The sequence below is a fragment of the Carcharhinus amblyrhynchos genome, chromosome 7, assembly GCF_965287045.1.
Source record: "Carcharhinus amblyrhynchos chromosome 7, sCarAmb.v2.hapA, whole genome shotgun sequence".
Taxonomy (NCBI): domain Eukaryota; kingdom Metazoa; phylum Chordata; class Chondrichthyes; order Carcharhiniformes; family Carcharhinidae; genus Carcharhinus; species Carcharhinus amblyrhynchos.
In genome coordinates this window covers 39,825,383-39,843,202 of record NC_137330.1, presented here as the reverse complement: position 1 = coordinate 39,843,202, position 17,820 = coordinate 39,825,383, and the positions used below count along the sequence as shown (strand labels likewise).

Here is a 17,820-nt window from a genome sequence, read left to right as displayed (position 1 = left end):
AAGCTTAAACCAGTGCATTATATTGCATTTAATGCTTTTAAATCAGAGGAAAACTTACCATTTTTTGAAAACTTTATAGCTCCTTTATCAAGATCAATGTAGCATCCCATGGTGTCATGCATTGTAAACTCCTAAAGAAAATAAATTAGCAAAAAAACAATGTGAACAGATTTAAGTAGTTACAATACAAAACAAATTGATACTATGTTGAACCACATCCAACTTTAATCCAAAATATACATACCTCTCCATAACTGTCAAATTGTTTGCAATGAGATTTCTTTCCAGTGCCACCAAATCCAAAGCCAAATTTGTCAGTGCCTATTTAGGATTTCATAGGAAAACAGATCAAATTTTAAATCAAGGGTATTTGTAAATAAAGGTGCACAGATATTTGTAGAGAAAGGTGCACAGAGTCACATCGTATTTGCAGCAAATGAGTAAGCCATTTGGCTCAATTTCTGTTTCAATGTCTATGCTCCATGTGAACCATCTCCTATCCATCTTCAGTTATTATCAGCATATCCTTCTATTCCTTTACCACTTAGCTGTTTAGCTAATTTCTCCTTAAAACATATTGACGCCATTTGCCTCAACAGCTGCATCTGCTAGCAAATTCTGTGTTCTAACCACTCTGGGCAAAGATGTTTTTCTACTGATTATCTTACAATTATGGATCTTGATTTTTGTTTTCTTCACAAGTGGAAACCTACATTTAACCTATCAAACCCTTCAACAACCTTAAGAACACAATAAGTCACCACTCAACCTATGTCAAGAAAAGATTTACATTAATAGGTGAAATCTGGTAAGAAAACTCCCCTCTATGCAGCATTAAAAACAATTTTAGTCTCTTTATAAACACTGGGAATTTTCACAGTAACTTAAAACCATATAATGCACTGCTTAGACAATAGCATTCCATTGGTCTAAGCTCATTGTCCATGACATTGCTTAGTACTTTGTCAAAATATGTGATGAGAACAAATGATTTAAATTAGCTAAAAGGATTAAGGAAAATGGGATTGTAGAAATAATGGGGAAAGCTTTTTTTAGTTATGTAAACAGTCAAAGAACTGCCAAAGCATTGGAGGATAACCAAACACAGGTTACAAAAGGCTTTATGTATGATAAAATATTAATGGAGCATTTTGCACAGCTTGATCATTGAAATTTAATGATTTTAATAGGACTAGTAACAAAGAAAATAAACATGTTTTAAATGGAATTAAACATCTGAAAATACACAGAGCAACTGGGCCAAATAGTGTATACTAGATAGCCAGAGTGAAATGAGACACATCCCTAACCTGCATTTTCAATGACTCACTGCACTCAGACAGTTTCCGTGGGAGTTAGAAACTAGAGGGAGACCAAAGTAGTCCCAATCTTTAAAAAGGACATGATAGGCTTTGGTAAATATAGACCTAGGGGTTTGACATTAGCAATAGGAAAGATGCTCGAAGGAATCATTGGAAAAAAGCTTGAATTTATACGAGTACATTTTTCATTACAACAGTGATGATTGTATTCACTGTTGTAATGCAGGAAATAGTCAGAGATGGAATATATGATTGCATGGATAGAAAAGGACTTATTGGCACACCCAGTATGGTTTCATTGAAAAAAATGAGTTCAATTTAGTCCTACTTTGGTAGTCTGATTCAATGTCTTTAAAGCCCTCAAAATTCTGACTGCGTGTGTTAAGAGTTCAGAATTTGTATGGCCCAGGCCAATTTGAAGTTTGCATGAACACATACGCGCACATACAGTGCAAATTAATTTGTCTGGACTGACATGAAAGTGAGATACCAGAGTGCTGCAATTAGCTGAAAGTGAAATTGTATCCAAGCCCATATGGTAAAAATGTCCCTTTTCCAATCATTGGGCGAGTGTGCTACTGAAATTGCGGTTAAAGAGTATGCTTTTGTGAGTAGGAGCTTTATTCCACATCTGGCTGTAAAAGTGCTCCACACTAAAGTCGAAAATGAAAGTGGCACAGAAAGGCAGAGCAATTCTCAGTACCAACGTGCCTCACCCTTAGTATTGCTTAACCAATTAGCAGCAAAGTTATACTATTACTAAAAGTAAAAGTTGGCAAATTTCACAGGAAATAATCTGCTATTTATCTAATACATTTCAAATTGCTTCAGGAGGTAAAATAAATGGAAGGAGGATCACGACTATTAAGATAGCATTTAAGGACATTTTTGAAACCGATGGTACTTAGAGAAAGAATTCTAGAATCTGCTAAAACACCTGCAGGCGAAAAAAGTAAAAAGATAGAAATTGGAGATAAAAAAAGGGCCAAATCTGGATAAATGAACTCTGGATGCATGAATAAGGTTTCCAAGATCACAAGGACAATATGTAAGGATCTGTGAAAAATGGGACAAGGATTTTGAAACTGACAGACCCAAATAGCAAACGAAAATTTCTGAGTATCCGTCTGAGCGCGAGTAAGCTGCCAGGAGGAGGGTGTTGCTTTCGGCGGGAACTGAACAGGATGGTTTAATCTTGTCAAAACAGTGAAGGAAAATCTTCTGCACCTGATAATTGTTGATATAGTTGAGATGGCACGGTGGCTGGCACTGCTGCCTCACAGCGCCAGGGGCCCAGGTTCGATTCCCAGCTTGGATCACTGTCTCTATGGAGTTTGCACATTCTCCCTGTGTCTGCATGGGTTTTCTCTGGCTGCTCCAGTTTTCTCCCAGTCCGACAGACACGCTGATTAAGTTGACTGGTCATGCTAAATTGCCCCCATTTGTCAGGGGAACTAGCGAGGGTAAACGCATGGGATTATGGGGCCTGGGTGGGATTGTGGTCAGTGCAGACTTGATGGGCTGAATGGCCTCCTTCTGCAATGTAGGATTCTATACTGATTATACATTGTGAAAGCATTAACAGATATGAGACACCTTAACAAGTAGAAAAACTGCATTATAACAATGTAAGCAATATCATAGTGTCATTAATCAATGACAGGTTATTTTATTATGTTAAAAGCACTATATAAATTAAAGGTCTGACTCACTCAAGGCTTTTGGATATTTAACAAGGGACAACTCTCAAGTTTTTCGTTTAGAGAAAGGTTTGAACTCCATTAGGGAGATGCAAGTTGTTTTATCCTCTTACTGCATCGTTGAAGATCCCAAGATTTTCATTGAGCTATTCTGTAAGTGTCAGAATTTGCAAGGAAGATATCCTACAAAGGTATCTGAAACACCAGTGATGCTATATTTGTTTTCTAAAAAGGGTGCTGTGTACTTAAGTTAACTCACGGTTTTGGTTTGATACTCTCCTATAAACTAATCTTTGTGGAAAAGCTGGATGTGGAAGAGAATAAGGGTAAACAAGTGAGATGTGGAGTTTTAGGGAAAAGTTTATGATTCAGACAGCTGGAGTCATGGCTGCTAAAGGAGCAATGAGATTCTGGAATATACAGGAATCCAAACTACAACATACCAACATAAAATAGCAAAATACTGCGAATGCTGGAATCTGAAACAAGAACAGAAACTGCTCGAAAATCTCAGCAGGTCTGACAGCATCTGTGGGGAGAGAATAGAGCCTATGTTTTGAGTGTGGATGAGCCTTCGTCATAGCTGACCATATCAACAAATCGTTCATTCAACCCCAATATTATTACTTACTGATGTTTCAGGACTTTTGTCAAAAACCTTGTTATGGATTCTCCTACCAAAGGAGAGAATTTCTGTTCCTCCTCTGGGCAAGTATCTCAATTAGATTACCAGTCAACTATCTAATCTCAAGGAAATATAACTTAAAAAAAAGGATAATTTGGTGCTTGAGTTGGGGATCAACTCCACCAAAATACATATGCATTATGCGAAGGGATGCTAGAGGGTGGGAATCTTAGATTTAAAAAAAAAATCAATCATGAGACATGAGTGTCACTGGCAAAGGAGCACTTAACGTCCTCGAGAAAAATATGTTGAGTTGCCTTCTTGAATCACTGCAGTCCAGGGAGTGTAGGTTTATACCCCATGCTGCTGTTAAGTAGGAAGCTACAGGATTTTGACGTGACACAGTGATGAAGAAGCACTGGCAATATATTTTCAAGTCAGGGTAGTCTATTAATTTGGAGGAGCCTGCAGGTGGTGGTGTTCCCATGTGCTTGCAACCCTTCTCCTTTGAGCTGGTAGAGGTCATGCATTTTGAAAGTGCTGTCAAAGAAGCAAGGTGCTGCACTGCATGTTGTTCATAAGATACATCGTAGTCATGATGCACCAGTGGGGAAGGGAGGGAATTTTTGAGTTGGTGGATGGCGTTAATCAAGCAGGCTGATTTCCTGTGTGGAGTAGCACTTTCTCTCAGTATCTGCGTGGGTTTCCTCCAGGTGCTCTGGTTTCCTCCCACAGTCCGAAAAAAGTGCAGGTAGGTGGATTAGCCTTGCTAAAATCGCCCCTTAGTGTCCAAAGGTGTGCAGATTAGGTAGATTAACCATAGTAGATGTGTGAGGTCATGGGCAGAGGGTGGAGTGCATCTGGGTAAGATGCTCTTTCGAAGAGTCGGTGCAGACTCAATGGCCTCCTTCTGCGCCGTAGGAATTCTATAACCTAGAAGTAATGTAGCACACCTACTGCATCCTAATGAGCTTATTTGGTTACTTGCTAAACAAACAGTCAGCAATTAAGGATGTAAGGATTGTTTCAATCTTATTTGTCCTTCCTTGAAGTTGATGCAAAAAAAGATGGATTCAAATGAAGAGACCATTTATTGCTATTTTGATCTTATACACCAAGGCAGAGTAATATTGACACTGAATTCTTAAGAATTTTACAACTTATTTAAACAGAACACATAAAAACTTCAAACATTAAGTTTAACTATTGAGCAATTCAGCACTAACTGCAAAGACACCAACAGTTTCTTACTGATGTAAGCATCAGAAAAGATATATGGGTTAATCAGCTTACCCAAATCCAGTGAAGCCTGCATGGTAGACCAACCAATTCTGCACAAGCCTTGGTCATGGCAATGTACTTCATAGTAATATTTTCCTATATGTGAACAGAGCATTCATAAACTTTAACACCCAGAAATACTTTATTGCTAAACTATCTTTCAAGACTAATTTTAAATTCAAAAACCTATACTGGATGGAAAATATAAAAGACACAACATTAAATTTACACACAATTCCAAAATTAAACAAGACCCGAAAAACAACTCACAAAAGCTTTCACTGGAAAAGATTACAAACAGAACACTGGAAATTGAAAATACAAATAAAAAACTGTTAGAAATGCACACACCAGGTGACAAGCTGTGAGATGTTGACTGCTTTGACTCATGGGTTGCCAGCCTTTCACAACATTGATCAACTTCCAAAAATATTTGAGAATTACTATGCAGTCAAGTATTACGTATCAGTTTCATTGGACTTGAGCCTCCTCCGGGTGGCAATCTGATGCAGACTGCCAATCCTTTCCCAGTGTTTTTTTGCCCTTTTTTCCAGTATGTCTCACTCGACATTCCAGCTCAGATTGTATGAGACCCAGACAGTGCAGCCATCCCCAGGGCAAAGAAAATGCCTCTCTCCCCCCACCACTTTGAAACAAAAGTAGCTGCCAGAAACCAGGTAGTTTCAAGGTCCATTGAAGTTTAAAATGTCCTTGACAGGCCAGGGAGAAGGCAATTGTAAGTTCAGTGGATAGGAGGGGATCAGAAGGTCAGGCTTGTGGAGGGATGGGGTAGGGGCAAGAGTCAGTCATGAGGAGTGACTTCCTTGGGTGAGAGAGTTCTTGCTGGGGGGGCGTGATGGTGTTGAACAGATCGAGTCCTCTGAGTCTATCCCAGTAAGAAGTCTCACAACGCCAGGCTGAAGTCCAACTGGTTTATTTTGTAGTAAATGCGACTAGCTTTTGGGGTTTGCCCCTCCATCAGGTGAATGAGTCAGGGGGTTGCCCCTTTGTCAGGTGACCTGACGAACGGGCAAACCCCGAAAGCTAGTTTACTACCAAATAAACCTGTTGGATTTTAACCTGGTGTTGTGAGACTTCTTACTGTTTTTACCCCAGTCCAACGCGGGTATCTTCACATCATGTCTATCCCAGTACCCAGAAGTTAAAAGAAATTTTAATCCTCCCCCCCGCTAACTATTGATGTAACTCAGTCAAGAACCACTCCAAGTTTGCAATTTAAATTGCATTTCTGATGTTCCCAAGTGCTGGGGGATTGCCTAGAGGAAATGCGCACTTCTGGGCAATTTTGTGCAAACCTTACCTATGAACCTGTGAAGCGTTTTTTTTTCCCTTAGCGCTAACGTTTCTTACTGATAAGGCTGCACTCAACGTCGAAAAGCTACAGCACTTCTGCATTTTTATTCATAGAAATTGATTCAATGATCTGTGGCACACAATACTTACCCTTGGTCACTCCCTTTGTGGACCTGCATCCATGCCATTCTTTTACTTCCCTGCTTTGACAGCACAAGCCATCAGGTCCAATAGCTGTAGAAGTATCAAAATCAGTTATACATTTACAAGAAGCTAATATTGAAAAAAATGATTTTTTAAAAAAACACATCATAGTCCATTCCACTTTTGTGTCTTTTTTCTATACTCCTTGACCCAACAAAGCACAATTGGTTTCAGGAAATGTCATTGACCGAGCAGGGGGAAAGAAGTTTCATATATATATTATTCCTTTGGGTGAAGCAGCTCAAATGAACAAGTGAAAAGTTTGAAAGTCTAGCTGCAGAATGCCCTTTTTACTGCATTATATGGATCTTGACATGTTGAACATATTGTGTACCACTCCTTCCCAGTCAATGATATAAGATATACCATACTAGTTTATCTATGGATAAAAGCATTCAAATGTTATTGAAGTACAGTATATAAAGTGGAGTGGGCCATTGATTCAGCTCCTGGTTTCTGACCTGGGGGAGTAATAGGAAAAGAATGCTGGCTCAATTCTCTGGATTAGGTCACAAAGAAAAACTGACCAAAACTTCTGCTCCTTACTACTGTTTAAATAACTGCTGGCAATGAAATAAGGGTAGACTCAAGCTTGGTTGAGATTCTGGAAAATGAATTCCCCTGGCACCCTGCCAATTAGACTATGAAGGCTTGAAATACACTTGCTCAAGTGACTCAGCAAAAGGCATCATCTTTGACGTGGGTGGGGAAAAAGGTCTGATGGAGAGAAGGAGGAAAACAGATATGGATGAAGCTTATTATAATCTTGTTAAGGTTGATCAGGGATTGGACTAATACCTTGAAACATTAGTTTTGGATGCCAAGAAACTACACAACAAAAATGCTGCAGGATAATGATTATAGTCAAGATGGACACATTGCTCCTTCATGCAATTTAAGCAATAGTCATTTTTCACATATATTCAGATGGCACAGAACTACTTCTATTAAGATAATTTACTAATTGCTACTAGATAATTTTCTCCATAAGCTTTATTAACGAAGACTGCATACACAAAACAAAATAGTCACAACAAATGGATTTTTACTTAACTATACAGAGGACATTTTACTTTGAATTGCACTTTTAACAATTCTAATTTGAACACATTTTTCACTGAACAAGAATAGACTTGACTTACCAAAGGCTGATCCTCTATCATAAGGGTTCATCTGCCACTTGTTGAAAACTGGGCAGAAAATATTACAAAAGTTATTCACAAAGTTTCAAAATACCAAAATGTATTCAATATAATGATTTTTTTCATTTGAGGAAATATGATTTAAAAGTTTCAAAATACCAACAGTACGCTTCAATCCTAAATAATAGTATATATCTTACAAAGATTACTTCATATGTGGCGGAATTCACTTAAAAATCTTTCAATATTCAAGACTTCCACTAACTTATAGAATTCATTTTCCTCAGTACGGTATATTACTTCAAACAAATTAAAGGCTTTCTTCTCAAAGTTCAAATATACACAATAAGGGCAACCAAAATATATTTTGAAAAAATATGGGCTAGAAGCATTTCAAATGCAATACATTAAAATATTCAAACACGGGGAAAGGCAACAATTACTCTTGAATGCAAAACTATCAGAAATATGTCATCTTCTCAGTTGAAGTCAAGATACTATGCATACATTAGAAGAATATTTGGAGCAGTCTTTTTGTTTTCTAGAGTCAAATAAGATTACAATCAAAATGGAGCATTTCATCTCCAATCAAACCTATCTAAGCATCATTACCTGCACCACCAGTCTTGACAGATGATTTCCCCGCTTTTTTGCCTTCTTCATGGTCCTTGAGTGTTTCGTATACAATCTGTATAACAGGTATGCTGAAAGCCTGAAATCAAACATTTATCGAAAAAGCTAAATGTTGTAGTCAATATAGTAATTACAATTATATCACGTGATTATTCCTGCAAATACTTGATAAAACTGTGACATTTAGAATTCAGATTTGCAGAATGTTGTTCATTTTAATCAGAAACATCTCTACACTTTCAATACTTCTGATTTTTTTTAATCCAAAAGAAATTATATTGTACTCACTCCTGTCTTGCCACTGCCAGTTTCTGCTGCCTGTGGGGAATAAAGGTTGGAAATGAATGTTTCAACTGAGTTAGGTATCATTCTCTATTGCTCAGAATTCCACACTGTTAATATTACAACTGTACCATTTTAGAATGAACATTGCAACAAGTGTATAGACAGTAATGTAAATCTACCCACCATTAGTACATCACCACCACCCAGAATCAAAGGGATGGACTCAGCTTGGATATCTGTTGGGAGACTGATGAAAGTTGCCATGTTAGAGTAAAATAACTCTAATCTATGTATCAGGCAATTAATAGTTATGAACAAATAACTTTCTAAAATCCAAAATAATAGCCCTGATTTTGCCTGAAGGGGGCAATATTCTATTAGAATAGTGCATCAGCAATAATCAAAGTAATTTTGTTAAGTTTGCAAAATGAGAAATAGTTGGCTGCACAGTACTAGACTGAGAATCTATCAGGGCAGCTACAGAAAAAAAACAGATAACACGATGTTTGCAACATGGGGTTGGAATTTTGTTGCTTTTAAGAGTATAAAGTAGAAAGAGGGCAAAAGCATGCTATGCTACAAAAGTAGTTTTTGGTGGAATGGCATTGTTCTATTATTAAAATAAGAAATTATGCATTACAGAGTTGATGGTGGATCTACTTGGTTGAAACTTGTTTTCTATGGAATCCGTGGTCAAATTTTAAGGTGATGACAATCACTAGTAACATTTGTTTGGTAAACTGAACTCTACCCTTCCAAATTCCCGAAGATTATAATAGAAGATAGAGATCTGATTATAAAAGGCAGGAAACTTTGGAAGAACAACTTTCTTCTTTACAGCCAGCAATCATTTTTATACCAAGCTGAACATTATAATTGGATTGTTGCAAGCCGGAAGAGCATTACTAAGTACGTTATCCAATTGTTGAACAAATGCTGAAAATATCGTTGCAAAGTAAACATTTGTTTGCGTACAATTGCATCAGATCATTTACCGTGCCTTTTCTCAACAATCCGTGTTTAAAGTGATACCTCACAGCTTGCAATTAAAGCTCAATTAGTTTCTAAATCTAAGTATACTTATTCAATTTTTAACTTAAAATTTGCAATGTAATCTTCAAGGTTCACGGAACATCCAAATCATACTTACAGCCAATCCATCTGCTCTACAGCCTCGGCAATTTCTGGCATAACCCCCATTTCTGAAAAAGAATACAAGACATTTCTTTAGGAAAAAAAACACAAAAAAGTAAAGATTAGTACAGTTGACATTAACTGTGATTTGGTATTATTCCATGCATAAGAATTGAACTGCAACATGCTGGTGGGGGTGGGGGTGGGGGGTAGGGGTAGGGGTACAAGTAGGTGGTTGTGGTGTTGGGTGGCAGATAGAGCAACATAAGTTAACATAAGAACATAAGAAATAGGAGCAGGAGTAGGCCATCTAGCCCTTTGAGCCTGCCCCGCCATTCAATAAGATCATGGCTGATCTGTCGTGGCTCAGTTCCACATTCCCGCCCTCTCCCCATAACCCTTAATCCCCTCTCTTATCAAAAACCCATCAACCCGCGTCTTAAAAATATTTAGCGAGGTAGCCTCCACCACTTCAACGGGCAGAGAATTCCAGAGATTCACCACCCTTTGAGTGAAGAAGTTCTTCCTCAACTCCGTTCTAAACCGCCCCCCCCTTTATCTTGAGGCTGTGCCCCCTAGTCCTACTATCCTTTCTGAGCGGGAAGAGTCTCTCCACCTCTATCCTATCCATCCCATTCATCATCTTATACGTCTCAATGAGATCTCCCCTCATTCTTCTAAACTTTAACGAGTACAAGCCTAGTTTATTCAGCCTCTCCTCATAGCTCAACCCCCTCAACTCCGGCATCAGCCTAGTAAACCTCCTCTGCACTCCCTCCAAGGCCAAAATATCCTTGCGTAAGTACGGCGCCCAAAACTGCACACACTACTCCAGCTGCGGCCTCACCAATGCCCTATACAGCCTCAGCAAGACCTCCCTACTTTTATATTCAATTCCCCTCGCTACGAAGGCCAGCATCCCATTCGCATTCCTGACCACCTGCTGCACCTGCAGGCTGGGTTTTTGCGACTCATGCACAAGGACCCCGAGGTCCCTCTGCACCTTCGCCTGCTGCAGTTTTTCACCACGTAAGTGATAGTCCTTCCTACCATTATTCCTACCAAGCTGAGATCGTACAAGGTATGCTGGTTTGTGGGTCGGGGGTGTGTTCTTTTGCATGCCAAACAAGTAATCAAACTCAAATTAACTTAGGGAAAAATGAAAAGGAGCAGCCCCCCCCCTTCCTTTTGGGGGGAAATGGCCCCAACAAAAACAAACAAAAGTCGAAAGGAAACTTAAAACAATAAATCACAATGTGATTGTCGGGGTCTATGATGCACCCCAGCCCTTGCGGTGCCCAGCGGGCACGGAAGGCGGGGCGGGGGTAACTTGGCTGCCGGTCACGGTGTGAACCGAAATTCCCGGTGCTGCTGAATGGCAACCCCCGGCCTCAGCTGCTCCCAGGCCGAGGACACAGTGGGAATGGCAACACAGTGGGAGGACAGAGACACTAAAGGGGGCAAAAATATCCCCAAACACCCCACAAGCAGTAACATTAATCGAGGGGCGGGCAAAGCCGGTTAAGGCGGAGCGGAACCCGGAGAGAAGCGGAGACCGACCTGAAAACGCCGCCATGTTGGCACCGCCGCCGCCGCCGCTCCCGGACTCCGGGGACAGGCTGCGCAGAGCGTCCCCCGACAAATACCTACAGAGCGAGCCGGCTAAATCTGCAGCTCGGAATAATCGAGGTAAACTTGTTAAACAGCCGCCCAATGACCAGGAGCCTCGCACCGCGCGTTTTAATAATTCTAAAAACTGAAAAGAAAAGAACTATGGTTGGATCCGGACTTGTTTAAGTGATGGACCGGATCCAGGTTCCGGGTGTCACACCATGACAGTTCCCCCGGGCGTTTCCGGTGGTGACGATGGCGGTGGAAGAGGAGAAGGTTCTGTATGATCTGCTGGTTCACAGCGAGTGGCTGCAGGAGAGCGAGGCACCGGTGAGGGAGAGGGATAGTGGCCGGGGGTACAATTGGAAAGACATGGTGCACAACCAGTTTAACCAGTCACTGCTACACCAGACTGGACCATTTGCAGCGCTGTGAGGTTCTGCTCAACCTGCTAAATATTCCTGTATTATCTCGGCATATGAAAATACCGCTTCCCCCGCCTTTGCTCTAAGGCAAAACTAGCTTTTTAAATTCCGCTCTCTGCATCCTTGCCTCCATCCCACAATAAGTTTCAGGAGCTTGTGCTTCTTTCTCACTAAGATTGAGACTGTCTGATCAGCTGTTTCCTTCCTTTACTTAGCTCACCTGACCAACATCCTCTAAAACCTCCTTCCCTAACTCAACTTTCTCTAGGTTTTCTCTCGTCTCCCCACATGCCCTTTACCCACAAGACCCACCAACATCCTGCTCCCCAACCCTGTCTTCACTCATTTGCTGGCTGCCCAACTTCCCTCTGGTCCCCGTGTTAGCTGATATTGTTAACCTCTCTTTTCAGGCTTTCCCTCTCTCTAATTCTGCCATCTCCTTTGGCAAGCCTTTAACTCCTCACTTTTGCAAACCACTCTACCATCTCCAATATCTCTTTCCACCCCAAAGACCTTGACTTTGCAGTCACCTCCCAAAACTATGCCCATCTTTTTCAATACTCCATGTATGAATGCCTCCCATCAGTTTTTCACAGCTGCTAAAGTACCAAATTGGCTTTTCTCAACATCACAAATAATTGGACAATGATATATGGTTGAGTTCCCCCTACTCTTTTTGATCTATATTAATAGCTTAGACTTGGTTGTACATGGCAGGATTTCAAAATATATAGATGATTGGCAAAGAAACCAAGTTGATCCAGGGAGGAGGTGTTGGTGGTGGTGGTGGGGGGAGGTGAACACTGCTTGAAAACTCATAGAAGTCAATTCAATCATGGTCTTCAAAACAAATTTGATAAGAAAGGATTACAGGGTTTGGGCCAGGGAGTGGGACTAGCTAAATTGTTCTTGCAGAGAGCTGACATGAATTCTGTGAACTGATGGGTCTCCTTATCTGCTGTAACCATCTATGCTTCGTAATAGTATATAATCTGTTTAAGACAGAAGTAAACTATCCCTCCTTGTCCTTCACAATCTGCCGGTAGCCACGGCTTGTTGGTCCAACTGTTATCCAGCTGGATTGGATTACTCTCAACTGGTTCTACTCTTATCCATCTAATAACAGCCAGAGAATCAATTGCAGTTGTTTATCTCGCAGTTAATTCTGGTGTCCCCCAGTGATCTATCCCAGGCTCTGTGACGTTTCCCACCCTGCTATTTACCAGTTGACACCACCATGCAAAAGTGTAGTTTTCCCATATATGCTGAAGGCAACCAGGTTTATCTCACCACCACCTCTCTTGACACTTTCAGTTTGATGAATTGTTAGGCTGCTTATCCAATGTTTAAACCTAACTTGAGCAGAGATTTCCTCCAGTGGAATATTAGGAAGACTGAAGCTACTGGTCTTCAGTCCTTCCTCAAACTCTGTTCCCTAGTTACTGACTCCATCACACTCCATGACTTTCCTTAATAGCTGCCTCTTTAGCCTTATATTTGGCATCTGCTCTGATACCTCCTTTTGTGGTTCATTGTTAAACATTATGGGCAGAATTTTCACCCAGAATTTCCAGGTGCCATAATGGTGAGAACATAGACTGATCTATGCTGGTCTCTCTCGTGCTCCACGCTGCAATCTTCACGTACTCCCTCACTTTTTTTGAAGATGGCTGAGTTGTGCATTGGTGGGGAGGAGAGTGGAGTGCAAAAGCACTCAGCTGCGGAGAGCTCAGGCACCGCTTCACAAGGGGACCCCAACCTCTCAGAGCACTGGGAGACCTCTGACCTTCCTTCCCAACGTGGGATCCACTGCCCCTGAATTGGTGCATCAAAGCCTGATTCCCATGTTGCTTTGCTTTCCCCCCTCACCTGTCATGATCCCAGGCATGCCCCACCACTGGCAGTGCTCCTGGAACACTGGTGCCCAAATGGTGCTGCTGAGGTACCTGATGGGCAATGCCCAGCCAGGTTGGGGAGGGGGAAAGGTTCAATGACTTCTTGAACCTGACTTGATCAGTTCGCCAGGTTTATGGAGACTTGTATCAATTTGCACTGTTATGACACTGCACTTGAAGTCCGGAAGATTCCATGCGCTGCGGTTCAAATGGGCTATACATATTTTAATGTTCTTTTAATTGTGCTAATCAGCTTTGCACCATTAGAAAGGGCCTGGGAAGATCACAAACCATTTTGCACTGGGCTCAAATCAGACTTCTATCTTTGCATGCTATTTTCTCATCTTGCCACGCTGCTACACTGTTCGCTGGGCATGACAAAGTAGTAAAATCGTGCGTTACTTTATAACATGCTTGTGAAGTGCCTTTGAACATTTTATATTTAAAGTTGTGATTAAAATTAAGTTACTGCTGATATGATGGCCTTTTAGAGGAGAGGAGATGATGGAGTGGAAGGACAGCCTTTTAGGGGTGTGAGGTAATATTGGGGGTGCCTGTAAGGGGAGGAAAATGGTGGGGAAGAACCTGTGGTGGAGAGACTTTTGGAAAGACCCCAATGACTGGGGGAAGAGGTGATGAAAATTGTTTGACTTTATGTTAATGGTTTCTGGTCTCAAGGGGATGTTTTGAAGTCAGAAGTAGTGTTAATAACACATCAACAGCTTTATTGGGCTGATATGAGAAGATAGAGATGTTTATGATTAGAGATTTTATTTATTGCTCAAATAAATATGTTTCTTGAGCGTTGAGGTCAAGGCCTATAGATTTGTTAAACATGCAATAGTGAAAGATACTTCACCCACATCTGATTATATCTTGGTTGGGGAATTAAACGTGCTTTAGTTCTGAGTTCTGTATTTGCAAACTTGAATACTTATTATAAAACTACCACTTCTTATACATTTTTTTAATCCCAACTAAAACCAATCCACACATTTTTGCATTACGAGATTACATATAATTAAATTTTCCAAATACTGAGCTATATTTTAATTGCATTTTCCCTTTATCATTCATGTCAGTTAAAAAGCTGGTTCCTTACATAATGAGCTTTCTTCCGTTGGCTAATGAGATTGATATAACTTACTTATTCTGTTACCTTATCGATAGTTTAATTTCTCTTACCTATAATTGCAATTCCATCAAGTGAAACCTTTAATTATAAGTTTGCCTTTAATTATGTATAATTCAGTAGCAATCTTCTGATTCTTTAGCAACACCAATGAAAAGGACTGATTTATGCCCATAGGATTCCCTATTATAGGGCTTATTATTTTCCCCTGAAGCAAGCATCAATTATTACACAATCATGAAACTGAAAAACTCACTATTAATTGGAACACCTTTGAGTTTTTCTCTTATTACTCAGATGACTACTTCATCCTGAAGCTGACTATTGCTGTAGGACCAAGCTTTGTTCACCACCCTGGTCCCTGTTTTATATATATTTTCACTTTCCTGTTTAACAGACTTGAGATTAATATTACAATAGAAGGATGAATAGATGAAAATAGATTTCAAGACTTTCTGATTACACTTTTCTTCAGATTGCATATGGGTGGAATTAGGTTGGATAAGAACATAGAAACAGGAGTAAGCCATTCAACCTTTGGAACCTGGTACACCATTCATTGAGGACATGGCTGGCCTATATCTTAAGATCTTTTGCCTGCCATAGTTCCATATCCTTCTGTAGTGTTGATGAGCAAACACTTATTGTTTCAGACTTAAAATTATTAATTGAGTTAGCATCTTTGCAATATGTAGAAGCTCCACACTTCTACCACCTTTTCTATGAAAAATTGTTCCCTAACTTCTCTCCTGAATGACCTGCCTCTGATTTTAAAGCTCTGCCCCTTTGTCTTCAAACCACTCACCAGCAGAAAATAAATTCTCTCTATGTACACGGATAGAGGTTTGGCTAGCCAACAGGAGCCAGGGAGTTGGGATATATGGGTCATTTATAGGTTGACAACTTGAAGCTAATGGGGTTCTACTGGGATCAGTGTTGGAATCTCAGCTATGAAATCTTAGTATTTATTGATGACATAGGAATGATAAAAATGGAGAAATTGAGGGTTCCTGTTGACAAGTTTGCTGTGGATACAAAATAGGTGAGTAAGCAAGTTGTTTGGAGAACACAAGTCTTATAAGATTTACATCGATTAAGTGAGGGGGCAAAATTTCAACAAGTGGAATGTAATGTGGGGAAGTATGAGATTGTCCACTTTTGTGAGAAGAATTGAAAATCAAAATATTTAAATGGAGAGAGGCTATAGAATGCTGTGGTACAGAGGGATCTGGTTGGTCTTGTGCTCAGTTTATAAAAAAAAAGCTATTGTGCAGGTGCAGCAAGTAATTAGGAAAGGAAGTTGAATGTTGGGCTTTATTACAGAGGGGATGGAGTACAAATTTAAAAAGTCTTGTTCCAAAAGTGCAGGGTGAAATTGCATTGAGAATACAACCTACACTTTTGGCTTCCTTATTTAAGATGGGATATTCTTGTATTGGTGGTGGTTCAGATGAAGTTCACAATGTTGTTTTCTGGGATGAAAAGTTGGGCTTGTGCACATTGGAGTTTAGAAGAATAAGAGATGGTCTTGTGGAATCGCAAGATTCAGAGGGGGCTTGACAGAATATTTTTTCATGAGAAAATCTGACACTGGTGGTATATAGTTTCAGAAAAAGAGGTCTGTATTTAAATTGTAATGAAGGATAATTTATTTTCGGAAAGTCTTTAATCTTTGAAATTCTCTGTCCCAAAGAGCAGTGCAGACTGGGACATTCACGGGGCAACACGGTTGCATAGATTTTAGCACTGCCGCTTCACAGTGTCAGGAATGTGGGTTTGATTCCAGCTTTGGTGACTGTGTGAAGTTTTTCTGTGTCCGTGGGGGTTTCCTCTAGGTGCTCTGGTTTTCTCCCACAGTCCAAAGATTAGGTGTATATTAACTGATGTGTGACAAGCTATTGATGCCTGGATACATTATACTTATTTTTAATTCTTCTGCGGGATGTGGACATTGCTGCGAGATGAGAATTTGTTGGCCATCCTTTCTTCTCTTTGAGAAGGTGCTCGTGATTTTTTTTTTCAACTGTTGCAGTCTATCTGGTGTAGGTACATCTGGTACTGGGAAGGGAGTTCCAGAATTTTGACTCAGCGACAATGAAGAATTGGTGATATAATTCCAAATCAGGATCGTGTATAGCTTGGAAGGGAACTTGTAGGTTGTGATGTTTCCATGAATCTACTGCCCTTGGCATTCCAGGTGGTGCAGAGTTTGGGGGTTTGGAAGGTGCTGTTGAAGGAATCTTGCTGAGTTGCTGCAGTGCATCTTGTAGATGATACACACCAAAGCCATGGTATGCTGGTAGTGGAGGGAGGGAATATTTAAACTGATAGGTGTATTACCAATCATGCTTTGTCTGTGGTGATGAGTTTCTAGAGTGTGGTTGGAACTGCACTGCATTCAATCATGTTGTGCCTAGCCAAAGGTAAGCAGGTTTTGGGGCATCAGGAGGTGAGTTACACACAACAAAATTCCCAGCTTCTGATCTGCTCTTGTAGCCACAATATTTATTTTGCTGGTCCAATTAAGTTTCAAGTGAGTGGTGACTGCCACAATATTGATGGTGGAAGATTCAGTGATGGTAATATCATCAAGGGAAGATGATTAGATTGTCTTGCATTGGGGATGGTCATTGCCTGGCACTTCTGTGGCATGAATATTATTTGTTACTCACCAGCCCAATGTTGTTCTGGCCTTGTATATAGAGCTGTACTGTTTTTAATATTTGGAGTCAAGAATGGCACTGTTCACTTTGCAAACAGCAGCAAGCATCCTCACTTCTGACTTTATAATGTGGGAATGGTGTTTGATGATGCAGCTGAAAATGGTTGGGCCTGGGATATCACCCTGAGGAACTCCTGCAACAATGTCCTATGACAGAGTAGGATTTTTTAAATTTAAATTTTCAGGCAGTGTGGTTGAAAGTATGAAGTGTGTACTGTGCTATATTGTGCAATTTAATGCTTTGCTTTTATCTTGGTGCAGGCTAGAGGCAACCGAGAACATGGATCCATTATTGTAAAGACCATTTCTGGTAAGTAGTGTTTGGAAACTGCAGATCGTGATGCACAAATTGCCATAAATTTCCAACTCCATGTTTTGGGAAAGGGAGCTTTTAA

The 17,820-nt window shown here is 40.3% G+C and overlaps 2 protein-coding genes across 2 annotated transcripts in view; one reads left to right on the top strand and one right to left on the bottom strand.

Annotated features, from left to right (window-relative positions):
• Window positions 1–11,436, bottom strand: part of ddx1 (DEAD (Asp-Glu-Ala-Asp) box helicase 1) — a 39,339-nt gene extending 27,903 nt beyond the window's left edge. The window contains exons 1-10 of the mRNA XM_080192177.1: window positions 11,201–11,436; window positions 9,657–9,708; window positions 8,690–8,753; window positions 8,510–8,539; window positions 8,201–8,300; window positions 7,589–7,636; window positions 6,393–6,476; window positions 4,941–5,024; window positions 245–321; window positions 59–131 (exon numbers count right to left, since the gene is read on the bottom strand). Coding sequence (XP_080048303.1) covers window positions 59–131; window positions 245–321; window positions 4,941–5,024; window positions 6,393–6,476; window positions 7,589–7,636; window positions 8,201–8,300; window positions 8,510–8,539; window positions 8,690–8,753; window positions 9,657–9,708; window positions 11,201–11,216 — 628 coding nt within the window. The 5' untranslated portion in view covers window positions 11,217–11,436. The remainder of the gene's footprint in view (window positions 1–58; window positions 132–244; window positions 322–4,940; window positions 5,025–6,392; window positions 6,477–7,588; window positions 7,637–8,200; window positions 8,301–8,509; window positions 8,540–8,689; window positions 8,754–9,656; window positions 9,709–11,200) is intronic.
• Window positions 11,437–11,489: 53 nt separating this feature from the next.
• nbas (NBAS subunit of NRZ tethering complex) overlaps window positions 11,490–17,820 on the top strand; it is a 240,443-nt gene continuing 234,112 nt past the window's right edge. Inside the window, exons 1-2 of the mRNA XM_080192176.1 lie at window positions 11,490–11,581; window positions 17,687–17,735. Of these exons, the coding sequence (XP_080048302.1) occupies window positions 11,507–11,581; window positions 17,687–17,735 (124 nt within the window). The 5' untranslated portion in view covers window positions 11,490–11,506. The remainder of the gene's footprint in view (window positions 11,582–17,686; window positions 17,736–17,820) is intronic.